At 43.9% G+C, this 24,086-nt stretch overlaps 1 protein-coding gene across 3 annotated transcripts in view; it reads right to left on the reverse strand.

Moving 5' to 3' along the window:
* The window catches only part of EGFL6 (EGF like domain multiple 6), a 72,277-nt gene that overhangs the window by 35,737 nt on the left and 12,454 nt on the right, over positions 1-24,086 (reverse strand). For all 3 annotated transcript variants that reach the window (XM_090063490.1, XM_090063507.1, XM_090063498.1), the window contains exons 3-5: positions 17,716-17,808; positions 11,841-11,960; positions 5,942-6,061 (exon numbers count right to left, since the gene is read on the reverse strand). In XM_090063490.1, coding sequence (XP_089919616.1) covers positions 5,942-6,061; positions 11,841-11,960; positions 17,716-17,808 — 333 coding nt within the window. The remainder of the gene's footprint in view (positions 1-5,941; positions 6,062-11,840; positions 11,961-17,715; positions 17,809-24,086) is intronic.

Raw genomic sequence — 24,086 nt, forward strand, 5'->3', positions numbered from 1 at the left:
TGCTTCTCCTCCCCAGTGCAGGCCTAGCCCAACCCTGCACGGCCCGAGCGACACAGCACGGGGAAAGCCTGCCCAGGAGCCGCTTTCTTGGGCTTACCTGCAGGGCAGGGCCCTTTCCAGTCCCGTGCAGCAAAGCAGAACCCGGCCCAGACACTGTTTCCCCTCACCGGCGCCACAGGTTCTGGCCCAGCCCCCGCCCCTCAAGCTGCAAACCTGGCCTGAGCCAGGGGCGGGACGAGGCCAGCTGGGGCAGGCTGAGGTCAGGGTTAGCTGCCTCACAGCCAGAACCCAAGGAAACAGCCTGAGGTGCTGCAGCCAGCGGCTAGTACTGCTGGAGGCTTTTAGAGAGGCAGCCACCATTACATGGGCTTTGAAGGGGCTCTGCAAGCTGGAAGAAAGTGCTTAGCAGGCCACATCCGACCCATGGGCCGTATTTTGCCCACCCCATGGTAGATCATCGGGTCTAACCCCCTGCTTCTGCTTCCGCTTATTCCCAACTCTCCTGTCCCAGGAACTCCTCTGTGCACCCAAAGAACCACAAACAAGATAACCCTGGCAGACCCACCATATCAAACTGGGGTACCCTCACTGGAGAGCTATCAGGATTCACAGAAACTAGCCTGAAACCACTTGTCAATCAAAGAGCAAGTTTTATACAACTCACCAGAGTTCCTCAACAGAATCCAGAACATCAACCACCTCCCCAAGAAAGTCATATTTGCCAGCATGAATGTCACCAGCCTGTATACTAATGTCCCACACTATGAAGGCACAGTTGCCTGAAATACTTAGAAGAACATGGACTACACTCAGATTTCCAGCAAGTTGCACAAATCCTCCACATTATCCTCACCCACCACAACTTCACTTAACACTGATATTGGTTTTATGGTTCATTGTAACCTACCTGATCCCTGAATTCTTCCCAAATATGAAAGGTGAGAAATACAAAACCTATCAAAAAAGAGGAGGGGCTAAGTGGGTGCATCTACTCAAGCGCTTTACTGTAGAGTTGATTAATTAGCACTGCAGTAAAGCATCACTACCTATACCTGTGCCCCAGAGCAGCTGACTGGCGCGAACTGCATTGGAGTTTATAACGTTGCCTTAATGGCATGTGTAAATGCCTCCAGTAATCAGCAATCAGGTACTTTTCTTCTGCTAAGAGTTTGTCTGCTATCCCTAAGAGTCTTTTCCCCTCTCTTACAACTGTTTCTTTTACTATGCTGTCTTGGTTCTCATTGCTCAGACCTGATGAAGAATGACTTGCATTTGAAAGCTTGTCTAAGTCTAACTCTATACAGTTGGTCAAATAAAAGATATCATCCTAAGAAATCCATGGCTTTTGAAACATTCTGATGCAATTATTATATATAATACTATATTATACTATTACCTCTAAACCAGGGTTCAAATTATAGAGAAGCTTGAGAGGGATGACCCCCCCATAAGAGACAAGAACCCCCTCATGAGCTGTCAGCTTCTGGCCGCCCTACACCTTTCTAAACAGCGCAGGTGGTAGCAGCAGTGGCAGCTCCTTCTGGTTGCCACTGTAGCAGATCCCCCGCCTCAAAGAGTTGAAGTGTAATTCAAGCCCTGCTCTAGACCATCCGTAGTCTTACCAGGATACACGAATATGCTTTGGATACAAGAATATGTTTTTCTGGAAAACTAGAGCTCAGGTTTCCAAACTGGAGTATACAGGGTTTAGTTAAGGACTGTACTTGGAATTAATTGTGAAGGTAAATATTAGCACACAAATGGTCAACTATCTGAGTTATGTGCATGGCTCAGAAATGTAGCTGGATCACTACTAATATTAAAGCCTGAAATTAACTTTGAGGGCCAAAAAAGCAGGTGTTCCTGTACCCAACAAAGAGATTAAATGTATATCTATTTATAGTACTTATATTCCTTTCACTATTTACTGTCTGAGCTTCTCCCAGTCTTTAATATATTTATTCCCATAATATCTCTGTGAAGTAGGAAATTGCTATTATTTTTGATTGTGTAGGAAAACTAAAGCCTTAGACACATGTTAATTTGTAGAGTGCTTTTTGTAGTACTACAGAAATAGTGCGTCATGGGATGTTCACACATTCAGGTCAGTGCTACGAATTCTCCTAATATCTACTTCAGGGGGTGATAAAAAACTGTTCCTTTGTTCCCGTGCCTCCTCAGGGGACCCTGTCAATGACAATCTACCCAGTTCCCCTTCCCCAGCAGGGGAGAGGACAGGCTTTTTTTGACAGCCACAGTTTCATTGCCCAGAGTGGTGATAGGTTTGTCTGACAGCATGCTCCTCCCAGCTCACTAGTGACCAGAGCAGTGGCAGAGCAAAGCTTGCCCCAAGAGACTGTCACGGACCCAATAGGTTTCTCTCCATCCTCGCTTTGAAAGGGAAGTGGGGAGAGCAGAGCACAGTGGGATGCTAGGGTCCAAGAGACTCCCTGTATCACTATATGCAGCTGTCCATGTGGTACATGTGGTGCTACAGAAAAGTTCTTCTTTGAAACAGGTACACTTTTCTAGTGCATCCGCCATTTTTGTGACACTACATAGCATGAATGTATACCCGCTGACTTTCTGTAGAGCTGAAGGTAGAGGTGTACACAGTGCTACAAATGTAATGTGACCACGGCCCAAATAACACGTCCACGGTCACATGAGGGGCACCTATACACAAGTGCAGAGGCTGCTCCAATGTGGCAATTGCTGTCCTCCAGCAGCCTCCTGTGTCTTGTGTATCAGTGTCCTCATGCTTAGACTAGCAGCAGGGGCATTTTATCTAAAGCTCATCAAATGAGCTTTAGTTCAAGCACCCTCACCACCAGTTTTAAGCTTGGGGATGCAACAAACAAAACAATAAAAATGGATGTAAGAAAAACTAATAGAAAGATTTAGGGCTTCTTCTAGACCTGTCTGCTATATTTAAATCCAACACTGCCTGAATGCCTAACTTCAAAAAGCTCTTAAATAATTCAAACAACTGTTAATAATAAAACTACAATGGGTGGCTGGATAAGAGAATCCTGCTGATACATTAAAAATGGGCCATCACATATTAATTTCATTTCTGAGCAGAGAAATAATATTCCCACCATAGCATGTTTATTGTTTGGAAGCTGAGCCAAGTATCCATATGGGTCTACTCTTAGCTCTTAAAAGTAATAAAATGCTCTCAGGTCATATGAAATTCATGTATGACTTGCTGTTGCAGCCGTGCGGCAAAAGATCAACTTATATAGTTATTGTCCCTCTTTAGAGCAGGGTCTATGGGTTGGTAAATAATCTTTTTCTTGAAAGGTTGTGCATAATTCTGTTTTTGCTAATAAAGTTAAAATTAATTTCTTGTCTGTTTGATATGTTAATTAAAACTCTCCATTATGCAAAATATTCTTTAGGCTGTAGAGTTCATTCATTTAAAATGTTTTGCTCAGCAACATCTGAAACTAAATAGCTACTGTTATGTCCCTGTTCCTCTGGGATATCCCATCCTAAGCTTTCTTTTCATAATCTACATGTGGATCCAAATTGCTTGTAGTGTGACAAGATACCACTGTGATGGGTGCAATAAAAATGAGAAATAGTCCATATCATCTATATGTTAGAGGCATTTTAACAAGTAATAATATTTATAGAAGGGACAGTCTTTCTATTGTCCTGTCACCAACTGTAGGAAATAACATTTTCTCACTTTTTCATTTCAGTTTTCAAAAGTTGCCTAACTAGACTAGAAGTTTTACAAATTTTTCATTAAAAGTATTTGAGAAATTTCTGACCACTTTCCCCCTACAAAATGCTTATTTGTTAAACAGAAATGGTATGATTTGGTTTTGGTATATTTTCCAACCCAAAAGAAATGTTGAAATTTTTTCTAAATTGTTAAGACATCACATTCCAATATCTTTTAATGCAAATTTTAGGTTTTAGCTTTGAAGAGGGTTTTCATGTCAAGTTGTACTGTAAACTAAAAAAAGAAAGGCCAAACTAGAAACAAAATATTGGGATTGAACTGAACCAAAATTCTATTCAGTTTTCCAGTTTGGGAATAAACTTAAGGCCTTTTGTCCTAGTCTTTCAGTCATCCCTAACAGTGAATCCCCAAATTCTGTGAAGCAAACATTGTGTACTGAACATCTCCATTGTGGACTCAGCTGTGGTTTAGTCTGGAGCAAGGGGCCATGTTTTATTATGCTGGTCTATGTGCAGTCTTAATCCTATGATTCCCAGTCTACTACTTCTGTTAAATTTGTAACATGGGGAATTATAAGTTCTCTACATTATGCAATTAACCTACATGTCCAGTGTATAAGTCAGTGCACTGACAGTGTAAAGCTAAAGCTCTGTTCACTTCCTGGTATGAGCAGCCCACATGTGTGTACAGGAATAAAGGGTAGAATAGACCCCTGACCCCGCTGTCCAGCTGTGTAAGCCTGGCCACAACCTGGTAGAGGAGAACATTGTTTCCTGTTTTCTCTTTTTTAAGGAGATGATATAAATATGACTCATTCAACAATCTTAAACATTTCTTCTGATTTGAAAAGCAATTTAAACATCATGACACGTATGTTCTGTTCTGATCCTGTAAAATTTCAAAGCCATGTAGATATATGATGCATCTCTGAGCAACAGCAACCCCAGCCTTCTATCGGTATGTAGTTTAAGGCTGTTGATAATTGGGACTGCTGAGTTTGCTACGTGCTCTGTATTCTGTGGAAGAGTCCTGATTTTGGCAGGTTCACTCAACATCCAGAAAATGATCAAAGTTGTTTAAAGATGTTCATTTAAGTTCAGTAAGAAATAGCCCTTGCCCTTTTAGGTTTCACAATGTGGTGGTCTTGCCTTATATTATAGCACTGAACTGAGAAATCAGATTGCAACAGAGTAAGTCCACAATTGCAGTTTCACATAACAACTCCCTAGACAATGTGACATTAAGGCAAGGCCTCTATACCCTGCAGCAAAAATCAGATGAATTGTATTTACAATGTACAGTTCATATAACACAAAAAATACATAGTTCCATTTTCTGGCAGGAATTTTTCTGTCTAACCATATAAGGTAAATTGAAAGAATTGGTATTTGATTTGAGATGGAAGCTATTCTTTCATTTAATATCCCAAACTATGTTAAAATAAACACTCTGACCCTACCACAAAAGAAGCATTCATTTGTAAGGGATGGGACTGGCCATAGAATAAAACTATAGTGTCCTTTAATATTCAAAATAGCATGGATAATTACGTTGAAAAATAATATAAGGCTCTAACCTGGAGCCTACAGGAAGAGCTCAATACTAATTAGTTTTGCCCCAGCTTCAGTTCAAAGCCCTTTAAGATGTAGGACTTGTTCTAAATCAGGGGTGGGCAAAGTCTGGCTCCCAGGCTGGATCAGGCCCATGGTAGACTCCATTTCCCAGCAGCCCCTGCCTGTATCATTGTGGCAGGTTTCCATGGAGACCCCAGGAGTGGCAGGGCTGTGACAGCGGGGGCAGGGGGCAAGGTTTCCATGGAGGCTGGCCCCACCAGAACTGGCAGGGCACACAGCTGGGTGGGGAGCTGCTCCGGGGCTAGAAACTTGTGGCAGTGGCAGCATGCTCTGGAGCCTGGGCAGAGCTGCGATCCACTGCCCACATGCCCCATGCCCTAGACAGGGGTGTGCAGGCAGTGAATCGCAGCTCTGCCCTGCTCCAAACCATTGTCACCCATGCAAAATCCCATCTCCAGCCCTGGAGCAGCTCCCTTCCCACCTGGGGCCAGTCTCCATGGAAACCCTAGCTCTTGGGTCTTCCACAAAAACCTGCTGCAGTGATGCGGGCAGGGACTGCTGGGAAATGGAGTCCGGCCACCGGTCAGACCTGCCATTTTGTCCACCTCTGTTCTAAATGGTCCTGTAGAAAACAAATTTAGAAGGGAAAAATATAACCCACTAAACATACCTATACATGTTCTTCCATTAGGTCCCAACTGAAGTCCGGTTGATGGACATAGACACCGCACATCCCCTTTGATTTCTTCACATCCATATTGACAGTTCACCATGGCACATGTCCTGGAATCTGGCAATAGAAGTGCTCGTTAGACTGGAATCAGACTAACCCATTTACTAAATTAGCTTTACATTTAGCAAAACAAAATACTCCCATTGTTCTTAACAACTATTCATTAGGAGCTGTGTGAATATTTTTGTAAATAAATAGAATTATATCAAGGAAATACCGGATTCATCATTCAATTCACCCCCTATTGGGAACAACCCACTAAAACCTGAATATTAGCCAGTTGTTTGTGTTAAAAGATTTAATGATTTAATGTACAGAAAAAAGGGGGGACAGACTTACTTAGTCTATAAGGTGCGTATCTACCCTGCTTTCTGCCTGACTTCAGATTAACACAACTAACTAACTAACTCTTTATGAGAAATATTGCCTCTTTCAGAATCTGAAAGTATATAAACAAGCCAAATGTATGCATATGTGCATGAATGTAATATATGCTTCTTGAATGCATAGGTTACATACTCCTGTTAGATTTTTTCTTATGCTAAAATTCATTTTCATTTTTCTCATGCTAAAATCATTTGTTTACTCTCTGAAGAGAAGTGAGAAGTATCACTGAAGTCACTGAAGCATAGATGAAAACACTCACCATGGCACTATATAGAAAAGATCAACAAATCTGAGGGATTATTAATACTATTTCAGAACATAAGACAACTTTACAGTGACAAAGGACAGAAAGAAATTCTCTAGAACATATTATTCTACAGTTGTCTGTGATGGACTAGATGGAGCGCTAGCCTGATCCCACATAACAATTCTTACCAAACTTAGATAGTGGGTTTAATACAGCAGCACTTAACCTCTGGCCCACAGCACTGTCTCATCTAGCCCCCAGCGCTCCCAACAGGTCTGAAATTTGGCAGTAAGGAGCACTGCTCCCACACTGCCGTATTTCTTAGCCCCAGAGGCCAGATGACATGACTGTGTGCTGAATCAGTTTGGCATGCAGAGACAGGGATGTGGACCTAACTCAGCACATGGACTGGGAACTGGGCAGTGGAATCTATCTGGTATGTGCAGGGCCAGGACAGAAGGCTTGATCCAGTGTGTGGGGCTAGGACCAGGCCAATGGACCCAATCTATTGTGTGTGAGGCCAGGGCCAAGATGGTGGACCCAATCTGGTATGCAGGGTTGAGACTAGGGTAGTGGGCCAAATTCAGCATGTGGGACCAGGGCCCAATGCAGTCTGTCAAGCTAGGACCATGCATAGCAATATGCCCAGGTGCCAATCTTGCACCAGATTGGGCCCATGGACTGAGCCTGTGAACCGGATCCAGCTCCCATACCACCCCTGCACCGCTCATCCAGTCCACAGCTTGGAAAGGTCTAGGCACCAGTGGTTTAATACAGTCCTCTGACATTTTTATTTTGTGAACTGCTTTATAATGGAGACATTCTTTTCTTCTTTACCTCTCCTCCTAGCTCTATAGTTCTTAATACTAATTTACATATGTGTCTATTCCTCCTAAAGAAAAGGGACCTACTGAATGTAGCTGTGGAGATTTGTATCCCTGAAGATTTCATCCCCCCAGAATTTCACCCATGCTGGCTTCCAAAAGCCAGTGACCTCAGTACTAACTGGGCAAGTAAAAATAAGTCTTGTGGTCTTAACTGAAATGAAACTACAGTAGTCTCAGAGAAGTGCTACTTCATTTTATAAGCATGTTAGTTTGCACCCAAAAGTGAGTCAAAATTAGTAGAGCAGAGAGGACAGGGGACCTTTTGGATGAACTCACAAGGGTATTGGATGTCAGTTTGAAATACAGATGGCTGAAAAAACAGGGTTTTCAGTTAATAGGAAATTACTTAAAAATTGATTGTGCGCTGAACCAAACTGAAACCAAAAGTTTGTTTCAGTATTCTGCAACCAGAGAGTCTGATAAAACTTCCAACGACCGTGTTTCCAAAACAAAATATGTCCCCCAGGCCCGGCAGATGCCCACTGTCATTAGGTTTTACATACAGTATATAATATAAGATATATAATATATAAATCTGTAGAACCTGTCGAGGACAAGACACTGATTTCTTGGGGTTAGAGATGGCCCTTCACAAACCCCTGAATTTAAAACACTCACAGTGCAGCCTAATTTGGGACCAAACCGTTCTTTGCTACAGGCTAACTTTTGCCCTTAGATTTACATATTCCATTTCTACCAATTTTAGTGGAAGTTGGGTATCATGGCATGGTAGATTGCCCTAAACTGGATAGGTTTTTGCTTTCAGACAGAAAATGTTTTGGGCCATGCTAAAAAAACTCCAGGGTCACAAAGACTCATGGGTGACTCTTTAGAGCAACCTTAAAGCAGACTGCACAGCAGTTTTACAATCAGTTTAGAAAATTTTGCTGTTTGGCAACTACTAAAAACCCCCTCAGAACTCAGACATGAAGGTCATACTGCCACCATTAAGCAGGGGTATAACATGTGCCAATGGGTTCTGCTCAGCTGAGATGAAAGATTGGCATGCTCCTGAATATAAAGCAATAAATGCAACAGTATCAACCTCTTCCTAATAGGAAGCTTGGCAGTCTCTCTGTACAGTGACAGGCTCTATAGCTCCTGGAAAATCATTCCAGTGCATACTACCCAACAATACCAGTGCAGACTACCCCAGAGTGACCGATTTGGTAGTCTGTCCCAGCTTGAAGTCCTGACTCTGTAGCAAGGACACTGGAAGCTCATAGCCCTGGCTCCAACTAAGCCACAGAACCCAAGGAATTAAACCCTAGTCAGAGCTGGGACTCCCCAGGCTTCCAAGCTCCATCCTCCAGGCAGAGACGTTGAATGGCTGTCATAGCTCTTTGCCCTGAAATCCCAGGATCCTGGCCCTATGTTTTGTGGGTCTGTCCCAGAGCCACAGATCCTGCATTCCCACCAGGGGGATTACCCTAGGGCCTGTGTTCTTCCAAGGTCCCTGGCTTTGGAGCAGACCCAGCAACTGAACTGCTCCCAGGCTGCAGACACAGAGTTTACTTACTGTTATTTATTTATATGCTGCCCTTCCCAACAAAAGCTCAGGGCAATGTACGATAAGAAAAACAGAATAACTTAAAAGCAGGTGAGCACACAAGAGGGCCAAAACAATTTAAAAGGGAATTGGAACATCAGATAAAACAGAAACTCCCTAAAAAATAATCTCATCCTTGTTCTGTTCAGTAATGCTTACCCAAAAAGGAAATTCTTACAGCATTTTCAAAAGCTCAGGCCGAGGCTTCCCAGGCTTTCAAATCCAACTTCCAGGACAAAAAGCCTTTTTTGTTCTTACAGCTCTTCCAGGGTCCCCAGCTTCAGGATTGGCCTATATACTTGGACTTCAGGAAGGCCTTTGACACGGTATCCCACCCCATACTGGTGAACAAGTTAAGGGGCTGTGACTTGGATTACTGCACAGTCCGGTGGGTGGAGAATTGGCTGGAGGGTCGCACCCAGAGAGTTGTGGTGGATGGGTCGGTTTCGACCTGGAAGAGTGTGGGCAGTGGGGTCCCGCAGGGCTCGGTGCTTGGACCGATACTCTTTAATGTCTTCATCAGCGACTTGGACGAGGGGGTGAAATGTACTCTGTCCAAGTTTGCAGATGACACTAAGCTATGGGGCGAAGTGGACACGCCGGAGGGCAGGGAGCAGCTGCAAGTAGACCTGGACAGGTTAGACAAGTGGGCAGAAAACAACAGAATGCAGTTCAACAAGGAGAAATGCAAAGTGCTGCATCTAGGGAGGAAAAATGTCCAGCACACCTACAGCCTAGGAAATGACCTGCTGGGTGGCACGGAAGTGGAAAGGGATCTTGGAGTCCTAGTGGACTCCAAGATGAACATGAGTCGGCAGTGTGACGAAACCATCAGAAAAGCCAATGGCACTTTATCGTGCATCAGCAGATGCATGACAAATAGGTCCAAGGAGGTGATAGTTCCCCTCTATCGGGCGCTGGTCAGACCGCAGCTGGAGTACTGCGCCGCACTTCAAGAAGGATGCGGATAACCTGGAGAGGGTCCAGAGAAGGGCCACTCGTATGGTTAAGGGCCTGCAGGCCAAGCCCTACGAGGAGAGACTAGAGAAACTGGACCTTTTCAGCCTCCGCAAGAGAAGGTTGAGAGGCGACCTGGTGGCTGCCTATAAGTTCGTCAGGGGGGCACAGAAGGGAATTGGTGAGTATTTATTCACCAAGGCGCCCCGGGGGTTACAAGAAATAATGGCCACAAGCTAGAAGAGAGCAGATTTAGACTGGATATTAGGAGGAACTTCTTCACAGTTCGAGTGGCCAAGGTCTGGAACGGGCTCCCAAGGGAGGTGGTGCTCTCCCCTACCCTGGGGGTATTCAAGAGAAGGTTGGATGTGTATCTAGCTGGGGTAATGTAGGCCCAGCACTCTTTCCTGCTTATGCAGGGGGTCGGACTCGATGATCCATTGAGGTCCCTTCCGACCCTAGCATCTATGAATCTATGAATCTATGAATAAGGCGGGCTCCTCAGAGTGAGAAGCCCAGGATTCCAGGGCAAATCTGCAAAAGGTCCATGTCTACATGGTGCATCTGCTTAAGGGTTACAGACCCTGCAAGTCCTGGATCTACAGAGCTGGGGCAGGCTGCTAGGAGTGGTTCTGCAGAACCCTGCCTTGGATTTAGTGCAAACTTGTCAAATGCAAGATGTTTTAAACAAAACATTTCAGGCTCATTCAATGAGCATTTTATGACAAAATTTTGTGCCTTGAAAAATTTCCATTCTGCTCCAGTCTGAACTTCTTTAAGTCTGCAAAATGTGGTTGGATAGGAAGAAACTTTCCATCAAGCACCGACTTAGAGGAAAATGAGGAAGCTAGTTAGAAAAATGACAGCTGAATAAATGTGCATAGACCTATTATGGTAACTGGATGAAGGATGTAAACATCAGGAAAAGGTCATGGTTCAGGGTGGTGTGAAAAGACCTAATAAAGAATAATTGAATTAAAATAGGTACAGGAAAATGCAGGCTAAGTATCAAGGGAAAATCATATATTGTGGAAAAATCTTCCAGGGGAAGAACTGCCAAAACCATTGCTTGAGTCATCTAAGATTGTACTGGACAGATACTAAATTGGCACTTTCACTCTGGGTAGAACAAGATCATTCCAAAGTGTGAGAACATAAGCTATTAAAAAAAAAGGTTTATTAAGTGCTGTGAAAAATCACTAAGCCCCCCTCGAGATGTTACAGCTACCATACAATTAACTGGCTTAACAAAGACCAACTACATGTGCAAAGTAGCTATCACACAATTAAAAGCTCCAACCAGCTATGAAGTTAGACTTTGAAAATATGTACTAATTTTATAGCTGGTTGCTATTCAGTTTTAATTTGCATGTGTAGCAGGGTCTCCCCTGAAGCTGGAAGCTCTGTCAGCTGACAGGACCCCCAGCTGCAAGGGTAAGTCTTGCCCACCATGAAAACCCCAAGCCCTGAGGATTTCAACTACTGTGATACTCAAGGCTGGAGGTGGGGGGTGAGGAGGGGGAGTGTGGTGCATGAAAACCCCAGCCCACATGGGGCTCTCAGTCTGGCTCCTCATGTCTAGCCAGGACTGAGTCGTGCAACTGATGGGGGCCTCAGCCCCGACTATGCCTCATGTATACCCAGGACCATGCATGGCTTGGTTTAATTTATACTTTTAAAAATGTTGAAAAGGAAGAGCACATCCTTCAATGCAAGAAAGCATTGGAGAGCTGAAGCCTACGTCCCCGTTACAAATAAATTAGCTATCAGTAAGTAAAAAGCACTTGTTTAATATTATCTGTTACTTACTTGCACATGTGCCATCTGGCATGAGCATGTACCCATTGAGACAATAGCACTTGTAGCTGCCATGAGTATTCATGCACCTGTGCTCACAGGGTCGTGGTTTCAATCCACATTCATTCATATCTGCAGAAATCATTGGAAAAAAATGAGGGCAAGGGTTTTTGTGTTTGTTTTAAAGATCTATATATTTATAACATTGCCTCATGTCTTCAAATCTCCAAAGGGAAAGTCCTGGGATAGAGAGTGAGCCAACCCCTCGTCAGAAAGGAATTTAGCAGACCATCTGGCGGAGCGAGTGCTAGGAGAGTTAATGTGTACAGTCTGCAGCACCTGACGAACTTCAGCACAGTGTCTGGAACCATCAACTGGACTGCAAAGAGTGGGCACATCTACATGTCGCCCTACAACAATGTTGTTACTGCGCCGTGCTTTAGTGCTTCTTCTGAGATGCGTGGTTATTTTTAGCCGCTACTTTGCTATAGTGATGTGCTAAAATGAGGCAGCTTGCCTCTGTGGTGAAGTAGCAGCTGGTGATGTGTGACACATGACCACTATGTTGCTGTAGCACGTCGCTACAGTAAGGTAGGGTGACATGTCCAGTGAGGAGAAAAGCTGCAGTCTCTGTGACTGTAGGGGTCAGGAGTAGGAGCAATGGCCTCACGCTGCAGCACTGGAAATTGAAGTTGGAGATTAGTAGGAACTTTCTGACTATGAGGGAGACCATTGGAACAGGCTACCTAGAGAAACTGTGGAATCTGCAGCCTTGGAAGTTTTCAAGAGCAGGTTTTAGACAGATCCTTAGCTGAGATGGTTTAGTCAAGGATGATCCTGCCTTTAGACGATGAACTTCTGAGGTCCCCTTTCCAGGCCTACTTTTCTATGATCTATGGGCATCTTTACACATGCTCTTTACACATGGGGTAGGGGGGGTGCACTTTAATAAAAGTGGCTCTTGCTCAGTTTTCACATTTTAACTGAAGATTTCTTAGTCCCCTACCCAACCTCCGTGCCAAAACAAGAGTGAAAACTGAGCATAAAAGTCTAAGAATATTTAGTCAGCCTGAGATAAAATTGACTAAAGGATTTCAAGGGACAAATATCACCTGTATTATTCTTATGGCACAAATGCCTGAGAGAATACAAGAGACTGTGTTCTAGAAATTGTCTGATTCTGTGATGGCAATGATTTCTCTAAGCAAGCTTCTAAATCCCATTCTCAAAACATTCCAATAGAATTTGGATAGGACAAGAAAGAAATCATACAATTTTCAAGCTCCCCTATAATTAGCTGGTGAAGAAGGAAAAAAAACAACTTGCTAGGTCTAATTTGCATGGTGTAACATTCACTGCTGACAATGGAGGCATCAGTCTTCTTATATATGTTTGTGCCTTCCATGGGCTGTTTGACAACTGTTCTTTTCCTCCCTTGAAACCTCTTTAGCAAGCGAACAGTTAGAGTTCATTTACAAAATACATCAGTATGTTTAACAATATACCAGCCAAGTAATGTGATTTCAGTAAAGTCACAATGCTCAGAGGGCTGAGCACAGTCAGTTCTAGTTCTAATTATATCAGCATCTGTACAGTCATACAGATGGCTAAAGGAATATTCCCAGAGATCATACTGGGCCTTTAAACACGTGCTTAGGGGATAAGGGAGGCGTTTTCATTACAGCGGCTCCAAGAGCCACTTTAATTAAAGTGCCCATAGTATCACATGTACTGGCATTCCTGCGCTTCAAAATGGTTTTAAAGTGCTCCCGCCACCATTTTGAAGCATGGGGACACTGACACATGAGATGTGAAAGCTGCTGAAGGTGTGCTAATTAGCACGCTCCGGCAGACTCAGTTAATCAAGTCTGCTCCGATGCGCTGTAATTACAGTGCATCAGAGCAGCCTCTCTGCATGTCTACAGACACACACAGTTTTTAGCAAGGTACTTGCAAATGCATTCATACTAGCTGATTCCAATGAAAAGAGGCAGCATGATTTAATTACTTCAAACATTTGTTATTCTTTGTCATACATTTTACACTACCACTTGAAAATGTGTATTGCTGTTATAGTTCCAAGTAATTAAAAGTAGCCGGCAAAAGCCAAAACTGAGCACTCAACTTTCTGAATGCACAATTTTGGACACTGTCATATCTGTGTTCTCAAAAATTCAGATTGGCATGTGCAAACAAAGAAGAGTTGCTCCTGAATCCTGAGAAAGAATGTGTTCAGCAATCCATTCTGAGAGGCTGGAAAAGGAGTGAGTACAGGCTTTATGAGTTCTGGGTACAGTCTCTAGTCCTTATGCATGCTTCCTGTATGACCTTGTGCCAGTTTCAGAGCTAGAGTGCCCCACTTTAAAATCAGGATAATGAATTATTTATAGTTGCCTAGAGGTAAGGGAGCCAGGGCTTGATTTCCTGTCCCATCACAGATTTCCTGTGTGACCTTAAGCAAGTCATGTACCCATCCAATCTCCAAAAGGACTTGGGTGCCTAAAATGGGACTTGGGTGGAATTCAGGCAGGGATGGAGTCACTCTTCACCATTTCTATTGAAACAGTGCAGCAATGAATTCAACCTTCACTGGGTAAATGAATGGGACCATGACTCTCCATCTTAGTGGCTAGGGCATTTACCTGGGAGGCATGAGTTTAAGGTTCCAGTCCCTGGTTCTAATGCCATTTATGTATTTATCAAATGACTCTTTTGTGTAAAATGCATGGACAATCCTGTACCAGAAACCAGAACTCAAGTCTCCCCACAACTAATAAATTAAGTGACTGTGGCACTGATGCCTACACAGTTGGATGTGTAAAAAAACTGGCTGATGGGGCGCACCGAGAGAGTAGTGGTGGATGGGTTGTACTCAACCTGGTGAGTTGTGAGCAGTGGGGTAACCCAGGGCTCAGTCCTCAGGCCCACACCGTTTAACATCTTCATCAGCGACTTGGATGAGGGGGTTGAAAACACATTGTCCAAGTTTGCTGATGACACTAAGATGTGGGGTGAGGTAGGCACACTTGAAGGGAAAGAGAGGCTGCAACTAGATTTAGATAGACTACAAAAGTGGGCAGATGAGAATAGGATGGGGTTCAGTGTAGATAAATGCAGGGTGCTGCACCTTGGGAGGAGGAATCCACAGCATACATACAGGCTGGGGAGTTCCCCTCTTGAAAGCACAGAGGCAGAAAGGGATCTTGGAGTCATTATTGACTCCAAGGTGAACATGAGCCGCCAATGCCAAACCACAGCCAGCAAGGCCAGCCAGACCTTGTCATGCATCCAAAGATGCATCACAAGCCTGTCCAGAGAGGTGATATTCCCCATCTATGCAACATTGGTCAGGCTGCAATTGGAGTACTGTGTCCAGTACTGGGTGCCACACTTTAATAAGGATGTGGCCAGCCTGGAGAGAGTTCAGAGGAGGGCCATGCATTTGGTGAGAGGGCAGCAGGACAGGCCCTATGAGGAGAGACTGAGGGACCTGAACCTCGGCAAGAGGAGGATGAGGGGGGACCTGGTGGCTGCTTACAGACTCATCAGGGGAGATCAGCAAATGGGAAGAGCCCTATTCTCCCCAGCACCACCTGGTGTGACAAGGAACAATGGTAAGCTGATGAAGAATAGGTTTAGGTTAGAGATCAGGAGACAATATTTTACAGTTAGGGTGGCCAGAATCTGGAACCAACTTCCTAGGGAAGTAGAAAGGAAGGGATGGTCTTGTGGCTAAAGCACAGGACTGTGAATTTGGCTATCTGGGTTCCATACCTAGCTCTGCCTGAAATTTACTGTGTACCCTTGGGCAAATCACTTAACATCTCAGAGGCGGGCCACTTGTATGATTGGAGGCAGCAGGGCAGGCCTTATGAGGAGAGGCTATGGGACCTGAACCTGTTCAGCCTCCAGAAGAGAAGGCTGAGGGGGGATCTAGTGGCCTGTTACAAACTAGTCAGGGGGGATCAGCAGGCACTGGGGAAGTCCCTGTTCCCCTGAGCACTGCCAGGAGTGACCAGGAATAAAGGTCAAAAGCTGGCAGAGGGTAGATTTAGGCTAGATATCAGGAGGTGCTACTTCACAGTCAGGGTGGCTAGGGTCTGGAACCAGATTCCAAGAGAAGTGGTGTAGGCCCCTACCCTGGGGGTGTTTAAGAGGAGGTTAGATGAATACCTTGCTGGGGTCATTTGATCCCAGTACTCTTTCCTGCCATGGCAGGGGGTCAGACTAGATGATCTGCTCAGGTCGCTTCCGACCCTAGAAACTATGAAACTATGGTCCTCATCCCCACCTTGGGTAAATTCAAAAAGAGGTTGGATGATCACCTGTCTGGGGTCTTGTGAACCCAGCATTCATTCCTGTCTGTGGCAGGGGGTCAGGCTAGATGATCTGTTCAGGTCCCTCCTGACCCTAGCTACTATGAAACTATGAACAGAATTCTCCAACAACTAGTTAGGCACTCCTATTCATTCTTAATCTGTCTTTCTGGATCAATGAACCTTCACTTTTTTCTTGTGAAGCAGCACAGCTCCCCAGAAGGAGTGGTGAGCATCCCTATCCCACCATGCCTTCTATCCTGGGAGTTAGGGCATTTCTCAGGTGGGTTTAGCCTGCTCAGGCATGTCAAGCTGCTGTCTGATTGCAGCGCAAGGGACCAGAATGGAGGGGTTAGAAGGGCCGGTTAGCTCTCTATGGGATGGTTAACGCGAGTCCAGCTCATGCCACCCGAAGAGACTGGAGGTGAGATGATAGTCATGGAGGCGGAGAGTAGTTGAAGGTAGAGGTTTATTTACTCATAGTGAGCGTTAAGGAGAGAAATGAGATGCAGAGAAGTAGACTGCTAATCGTGTCAGGGCCGGCAATGAAGCCGCATTCGGCGGTTGCTAATTGCAAACGGGAGGTGGAAGCTAGGTGATCAGGCTAGTGTCCCTTGTGATAATCGAAGCAGGTGATGAACGACCTTGCTTGGGTGCAGCTGTGTGCTCCCTTATATCACTCAGGTGATGCGCTCAGTGGTGAGCTGGCTGTTTTCACCTATCACCTCTCAGGGTTCTGTGTCCCAGCCTTATTTGGTGTTACAGACTAGCTGACCTCACCTATGATGGTGACGCTCTGATAATGAAAGTAGTGGTATGGCAGCGTTTGTTTTACCCTTTTGTGATGGTTGCGGGGAAGAAGGGTGGGGCTCGCCATCTTGGTGCCTCGCGCATCGATGCCACCATTATGGTGTGCGTGTGACAAGGCAGAGAAGGACATTGACCCAAGGTCTCCCATATCCTAAGCAAGTGCTGTAACTATCAGATGCTTTAAAGAAAAAAAAGAAGTGACACCACCTCTTCCTCCACATACCTTTTAAAAGAAACAAGGGGCCCTGCCTCATTTTTTGAAATAAATAAGGCGCTTAACAGCAGGAGAGGTTTTGGGGCTATCAATCCTGGCCTGCAATAGATGCCTCCGCAACCTAGAATTAGGCCTTTATGCTATAGGGAAGGATGGACTTCACACAGAGTCTTCTCTGTTTTCTGAGTTAACTTAGGCAAGTCTCTACTCAGTATGCTGGCTGCTGTGGATCCCATCTGCTCTTTTCATTCTGCAGCTGGTCAGCTCTCCCTAGGCACTATAAAAGGGAATGCATACATCTAATTTAGGGCACTGGAGTGAATTGTAGGAGGTGGCACCTAAAGTTTGCTGTTTCAGTGCTGAGGGAACAATTCACAACTAGAACATTTTCATTTAAGCCTACCAACCTGTTAGCCTTTGAGAACCTCAATTAAACAACTGCAAACAAAGAGATGATCCTAAAGTTTCCCATAGGGCATAGAAGCCAAAAAGAGACAGATCATATAGAATGACAGTATTTTGGAGAACAACTATAACGTGTACAGACCTTGACTGCAGGATTTCCCTGTAAATCCAGGAAAACATTTGCATTTGTTTGGCCCCACACATTCACCATACTTGCACCCGTGTTCACAGATGGCTGCAGGGACAAAAAGAGAAAAACGAAAGATGTAGTTGTGGGGTGAGGGAGGGAGACATTTCTGCATTACAGCATAAGCTGAAACCTTCTATTTTCTGCTTCAATCCATAACACCCTGAGGAAATTTTAATTGGAAAGGACCAAAATCAAGGCCTGCCTGCACTAGTAAATTTTTATGCTAGCCTATACAGGACAGAAGATAGGAAGAAGATACTAAGTGGTAGTGTATAAAGAAGGGTTAAGAAGGACTTCAGTGATAATTGAGCACAAAAGAAAGAATTACACTGGAGCAGCTTTCTTGTGTTTCTGGTGTTGGTGCTGGTAGCTTTGCAGCTGGGGGATGAGAAATACCATAAGGTGCTGCCACTGGTTGGGATAAAGCTGAATCCACAAAATTAATCTTAAAGATTCTTTCGCTTCTCTCCTTATCTATCCCCTGCCAATAAGAGGTTGCATTGTGGCTTCACAAGTTTCCTCTCCCAGAACATCTTCCCTTCTTTCTGCGCAAGGAGTGTGTAAGGTCCCTAGAAAACTGAAGTCATTTTCTGCCTGAAGCAGTTGTAGTGCCTCTACTAAAACAAAGTACATATTTGCTCAAATTCCTCATCCACTCAGTTTATTTGCTATGGCTGAGCAGGTGAAAGGAAATATGTAAGGGTTGTAAAACACTGGACACTTAAGAACTGACATGTACATACTTTTTAAAGGGAAAGAAAAAGAACATCTTCTAAACTCATCCGGTTTATTATCACAAGCTTGTTCATAAGTAGTGTGCTAATGTTATATGTAACTGGGGACTGCATTTCAGTGTTGTTTATTTTCATAATACTTGATCTGAGATTTCTCTCCCCTTTCCTCTGATCTCTTCCTTGCTGTCCTCTCTCCATGTCTCTTCCTTTTCCTGTCTGCTCTGGGAGGTCCTTTCACACATATCACCACAAATCCTTTATTTCTATATAATACTGCTGAGTTATCAACTTTTCTAATCCCTTCCAGAGCAGCTTAAATTACTACAGATGTGGGGCGAATGCAAACACTATTTTGATTGATTTCTAAGAAAACTGGTAATGGAGTCTAAATCAATGAGATTACACAGAAAATAAATTGGAACAGAAAATTTTCCTGAAGTGTCTGAATGCTTTTTAAGTATAGAGCCTGACATGCTACACCAATACTATAGCGGCTATCTGACAGAATTGTCAAGAAGTATTACATCTTTTTATGTAAAGTGAATTTAAATATGGAGTGGTTTTTACAAATAGGTTCCAGACAGAACAAACATACTGGAGAAACTAACAGTATGGCAAGAGAACTTCAATACATTTCTGCCTCCTGGTACTCTGTGATACAGAGAAATCTAGGTCTTCATTCTAAATTCCTAACCAAATGCTTAATTTTGCTTCTGTATAATGCATTTTTATGTCTAATCCAAGGAAAATGGTTAAATATTGCTATTAAAAAAAATCTGAAGTGAGACAGTCAGGAGGATATAAAATTTCTCTTTTCTACATTAGTGTGATATATGCAGTAGATATGACTGATACAAGGAAAGACATGAACTAGCTTTAATTCCTGACAGGAAAATGTTTCTTTTTTTTAGAGAAAAGAGGTTCACTAGTACAGGCTGCATGGGCCTTCTCACACTGTTAAGTGTAAATAAATTTATGAGTTCAAGCCTTCCAATTTACAATCTATTTTGTTATTAGTCAACACGTGTCTGCTCTTTTTCCTTTCCCCCACCATCAGGTATTTAGGGCTTGGCTTTTACTAGCTTCTTTGAATAACCACAGCAAAGTCAATGGTTAGGGACAGACATTCAAAAAGCCTGAGCCTGAATTGATTCTATCTTTGCAGGTTAGTCTAACCTGGCTAGATTGAATTGGTTTGAAACTGCACAGATATCCAGGCACATGCCTGCAGTAGCTCAGGCTAGAAGCCAGGGAGTGCTAGAGCAGCCCTCCCATCCCTTCCAAAGCACTGAGCTGGATGGGGGGAGGATATAGCCAGACCCCAGCAGGACACTTTGATTAGCCTAGCAGGGAATTGATAACTTGCATTTATCACCCCCTAACTCAGTGTTTATCATCCCATTAAGAAAATGATAGAGGGACATTGCTGGCAAGGCAGAGAGGAGGAGGGAATTCCTGCTTAGCAGGTAGTGGTTAGGGGGAAGGGAGGGAGCAGCCTGCAGTCTGTGCTGGAGCTGTAGCCAGGGAGCAGAGGGGAGGGGCCAGCCCTGCTGTGGAACAGAAAGACCCACCTAGCCCAGAGAGCATGCTGGGATGCTGGGGATGTCTGGTTTACCCCAGCAAGGGGCCTGGGACAGACATTGCATAAACCAGTTTGACCCAAATCAGTTAAGTCTGATACTACATTCAATCAGGTTTCTCTCAAACTGGTTACAACCATTTTCAAATGGGTTTATGTGCACTGAACATCTGTTCTGTTACAGGTTTAAACCAGTTTATGATCACTTAAGCTGGTTTATGTGCAATGTCTGTCCCTAGCCAATGTGATTACCAAGGGGAGTGACGCTCAGCAAGAATTGCTGAATAATAATTGCAGAATAAGACCCTCAATCAAGTGCTTTGATAGGTCACAAACTTGCAACCAATAACAATGTATTAACTTTTACCACAGACCATACATAACTGTATACTGCAGAACTGAAAAGCAGGTATCTTATATTTTTTAAGTCCGTGATGAATTGTGTTAGAAGAATATATCAGCTTTTGCTATTCAAAGTCTGTATCACTCCAAATGACTTTTTTGCTCCACCAATAAAGAATAAAGCCAAAATTTTTAAAACTTGATAGCTAAAGTACCTTTATTTTTCCTTAGACACCTAAATAAATAGCCTGATTTTCCTTTGTTCATGATAGTGCTCACAAGTATTTATTTAGGAACCTAAATAAGATTTAGATACCTAATTTGGTATCTCTCTGTGTAAGGGTAGATCTGGGGGGCAGAAGAAGAAGGGGAGAGTACAGTGGTACAGGTGCACCCACTCTCTTTGATTGCTGGTCCGCTCAAAGTTTAAAACAGACTGCCTGACAGTGGCAACAACATTTCTATTCAGACAGGATTTGACTTAATGGCTCATTGTAATCTACCCAATTCCTTCTCAACTCTTCATTTCACAGGTGTTAATGACCCTCTCCCCTTTTTAATGGTATTAATTTTCTACTAGTTAAGCCATTCTTTCTTCTGTAGGTCTGCTGTCTATTTGCTGCTTCTGGTAATGTAGCTCCTATTTCACAGCCCTGCAGACTATTTTTACCTCTAGTTAAAACTTTAAGTCAGGTGTGGAAATAACTTTCAGTGAAGCGTTGGATGTACTTTCAAGATGCTCTAGAAGGCTTGACTTTGTTTTATGAACCTGAAAGAGAAGTGCATGACTCCACGACTAATGAAACATTTTTTATTATATTTGCCTAATCGGTTTTTTTAATACAAATGTATAATATAACAAAAGAATGTACAGTCCAATAAAGTTGTATTTGTTTTTGCTTTGATCTATAAATAATATAGCTCTAGGTCCTTAGCATATTCCAAAAGCTTCTAGTTCCTTTTTACCTGGAGAAAAATTTGTACTGTTATGTGATGATGTACCACACCACACACCCTTTTTTCAATATGCTAGATCTACCCATGTCCCTGTTTGAAACTTTTGGCTGAAAGCAGAACTGATGCTCAAGTGAGTATGATTAGTCTAGAAACATAGCTTTTCCTTTGGCAATTCTTAATTGAACCTGTCTTTGGGAACTGTTGTAAAGCAATTCTTTAGGAACAGAAGATTGGAAGGGACACTTGGGTCACTCAGTCCAAATTACCTGAAGTCATGAATGACTTGAATCTAGGTTTGCATAGTAGCTGACTTGCATCAGAAGTCAGCCAAATGAAGACAGCATTTAAGAGATTGTAAAAGCTGGAGACTAGTAAGAGATAATCATAGTGCTTCAAAAAAGGTCTATTTGCTCTTCTAAATTACTTTTGTATATTATCATTTTTACTTTGGTGTGCTCTTCAGCAACAGAATTAGGATTACACAAACAATGCAACATCATTATTAATGAGAAATCCCTCTGACCTACAGGTAGTGCATTTTCATAGTTTCATAGTTTCTAGGGTCGGAAGGGACCTGAGCAGACCATCTAGTCCGACCCCCTGCCATTGCAGGAAAGAGTACTGGGGTCAAATGACCCCAGCAAGATGTTCATCTAACCTCCTCTTAAACATCCCCAGGGTAGGAGCCTGCACCACTTCTCTTGGAAGCTAGTTCCAGACCCTAGCCGCCCTGACTGTGAAGTAGCGCCTCCTGATATCTAACCTAAACCTACCCTCTGCCAGCTTGTGACCATTATTCCTGGTCACTCCTGGCAGTGCTCGGGGGAACAGTGACTCCCCCAATGCCTGCTGATCCCCCCTGACTAGTTTATAACAGGCCACTAGATCCCCGCTCAGCCTTCTCTTTTGGAGGCTGAACAGGTTCAGGTCCCGTAGCCTCTCCTCGTAGGGCCTGCCCTGCTGCCCCCTGATCATGCGAATGGCCCTCCTCTGGACCCTCTCCATGCTGTCGACATCCCTCTTGAAGTGTGGCGCCCAGAACTGGACACAGTACTCCAGCTGCGGCCTGACCAGTGCCGCATAGAGTGGGAGGATCACCTCTTTGGACCTGCTCGAGATGCATCTGTGGATGCATGCCAAGGTGCGGTTGGCCTTCCTGACTGCATCCCCACACTGCCGGCCCATGTTCATCTTGGAGTCAATGATGACCCCCAGATCCCTTTCCGCCTCCATGCTGGCAAGAGGGGAGTTCCCTAACCTGTAGGTATGGTGTCAGTTGTTCCTCCCGAGGTGCATCACCTTGCACTTGTCTGTGTTGAAACCCATCCTATTCTCGTCCGCCCACCCTTGTAACCTGTCTAGGTCTGATTGTAGCCTGTTGCATCCTTCCAGTGTGCCCATGTCCCCCCACATCTTAGTGTCATCAGCAAATTTGAACATGGTGCTTTTTACCCCCTCGTCCAAATCGCTGATGAAGATTGCGAACAGTGTGGGCCCGAGGACCGAGCCCTGCGGAACCCCACTGCCCACGTCCTTCCAGGTTGAGAAGGACCCATCTACTACCACCCTCTGGGTGCGGCCCTCCAGCCAGTTGGCGACCCATTTGACTGTGTGGATGTCAACACCACAGCCCCCCAGTTTCTTAATGAGAACAGGGTGAGAGAGAGTGTCAAAAGCCTTCCGGAAGTCCAGGAAGACTATATCCACTGCTACCCCTGCATCTAATGATCTGGTGATCTGATCGTAAAAGGCCACCAGGTTGGTCTGACAGGACCTGCCACTGATGAACCCATGTTGGTTGCCCCTAAGCATGCAGTCCCCTGCTGGCCCCTCATGGATGTGTGCCAGCATAATTTTCTCGAACAGCTTGCCTAGTGCCATTTTACTGGCACTACTATCCTGTGGTGCAAGGACAGCACCAAGCTGATTTTATTGAGTTATAATTTGAAACTCTATCCAGGTTCAGAGCTCCAATGCTAATCTCACTGGGGCAACAGATACAGCATCTGAAAAATAGATTCCTAAAGTTCAGATTTTATAAGTCCATTGTGCTTTGCCTAAATACAGCTGGGGAGAGATTTTATATTATATTCTTCCTAGCATTGGTATGCATTTAACAGCTTGGAAATACTATAAAAGCCACTGAATCTTCATTAAGATATCTCTTTCTCTGGACCACAAAACTGGCTGGAAACAAAAGTTATGTTCAAAAGGAATCCCTTTCATTGCATTTGATTTTTAGGAAGTTGAAAACTCCTAGTTCTCATGGAATGTAGGTTTCTGAAGATAAGGAATGTTACTCAATAATATACATAGCTGTAAACATAGCTTAGGTGGCTGCATGCTGCTTTTTTGGATCTTGCTATTAATACCGAATAGATGCCATGGGACAGGCATGATCCATTTCTATTCTCTTGGCCTGTGTTATGCAGGAGATTAGGCCAGAAGATCCCTCCAGGACTTTAAAAGTCTAGGAATCTAGTTTACTGGCTGGCTCTGTTTATCTAGCTCTGCATTTTTCAAGAGATGGTCTCTAATACTTATTTTCTTCCTACTCTTGTAGTTCATCTCTTTTTCAAACCCTACACTTCATTTATAGTAGGATGTTACTCCTGTCACCAGGCAGTTTATTTTTCCTGGAGCAAACTTGTTTCCACAGGAAAACAACATGAACAATCAAAGAAACAAATGTACAAACAGATAAATCAAAA

Source organism: Crocodylus siamensis, chromosome 1, assembly GCF_052110815.1.
Source record: "Crocodylus siamensis isolate JL-2025a chromosome 1, ASM5211081v1, whole genome shotgun sequence".
NCBI lineage: Eukaryota > Metazoa > Chordata > Crocodylia > Crocodylidae > Crocodylus > Crocodylus siamensis.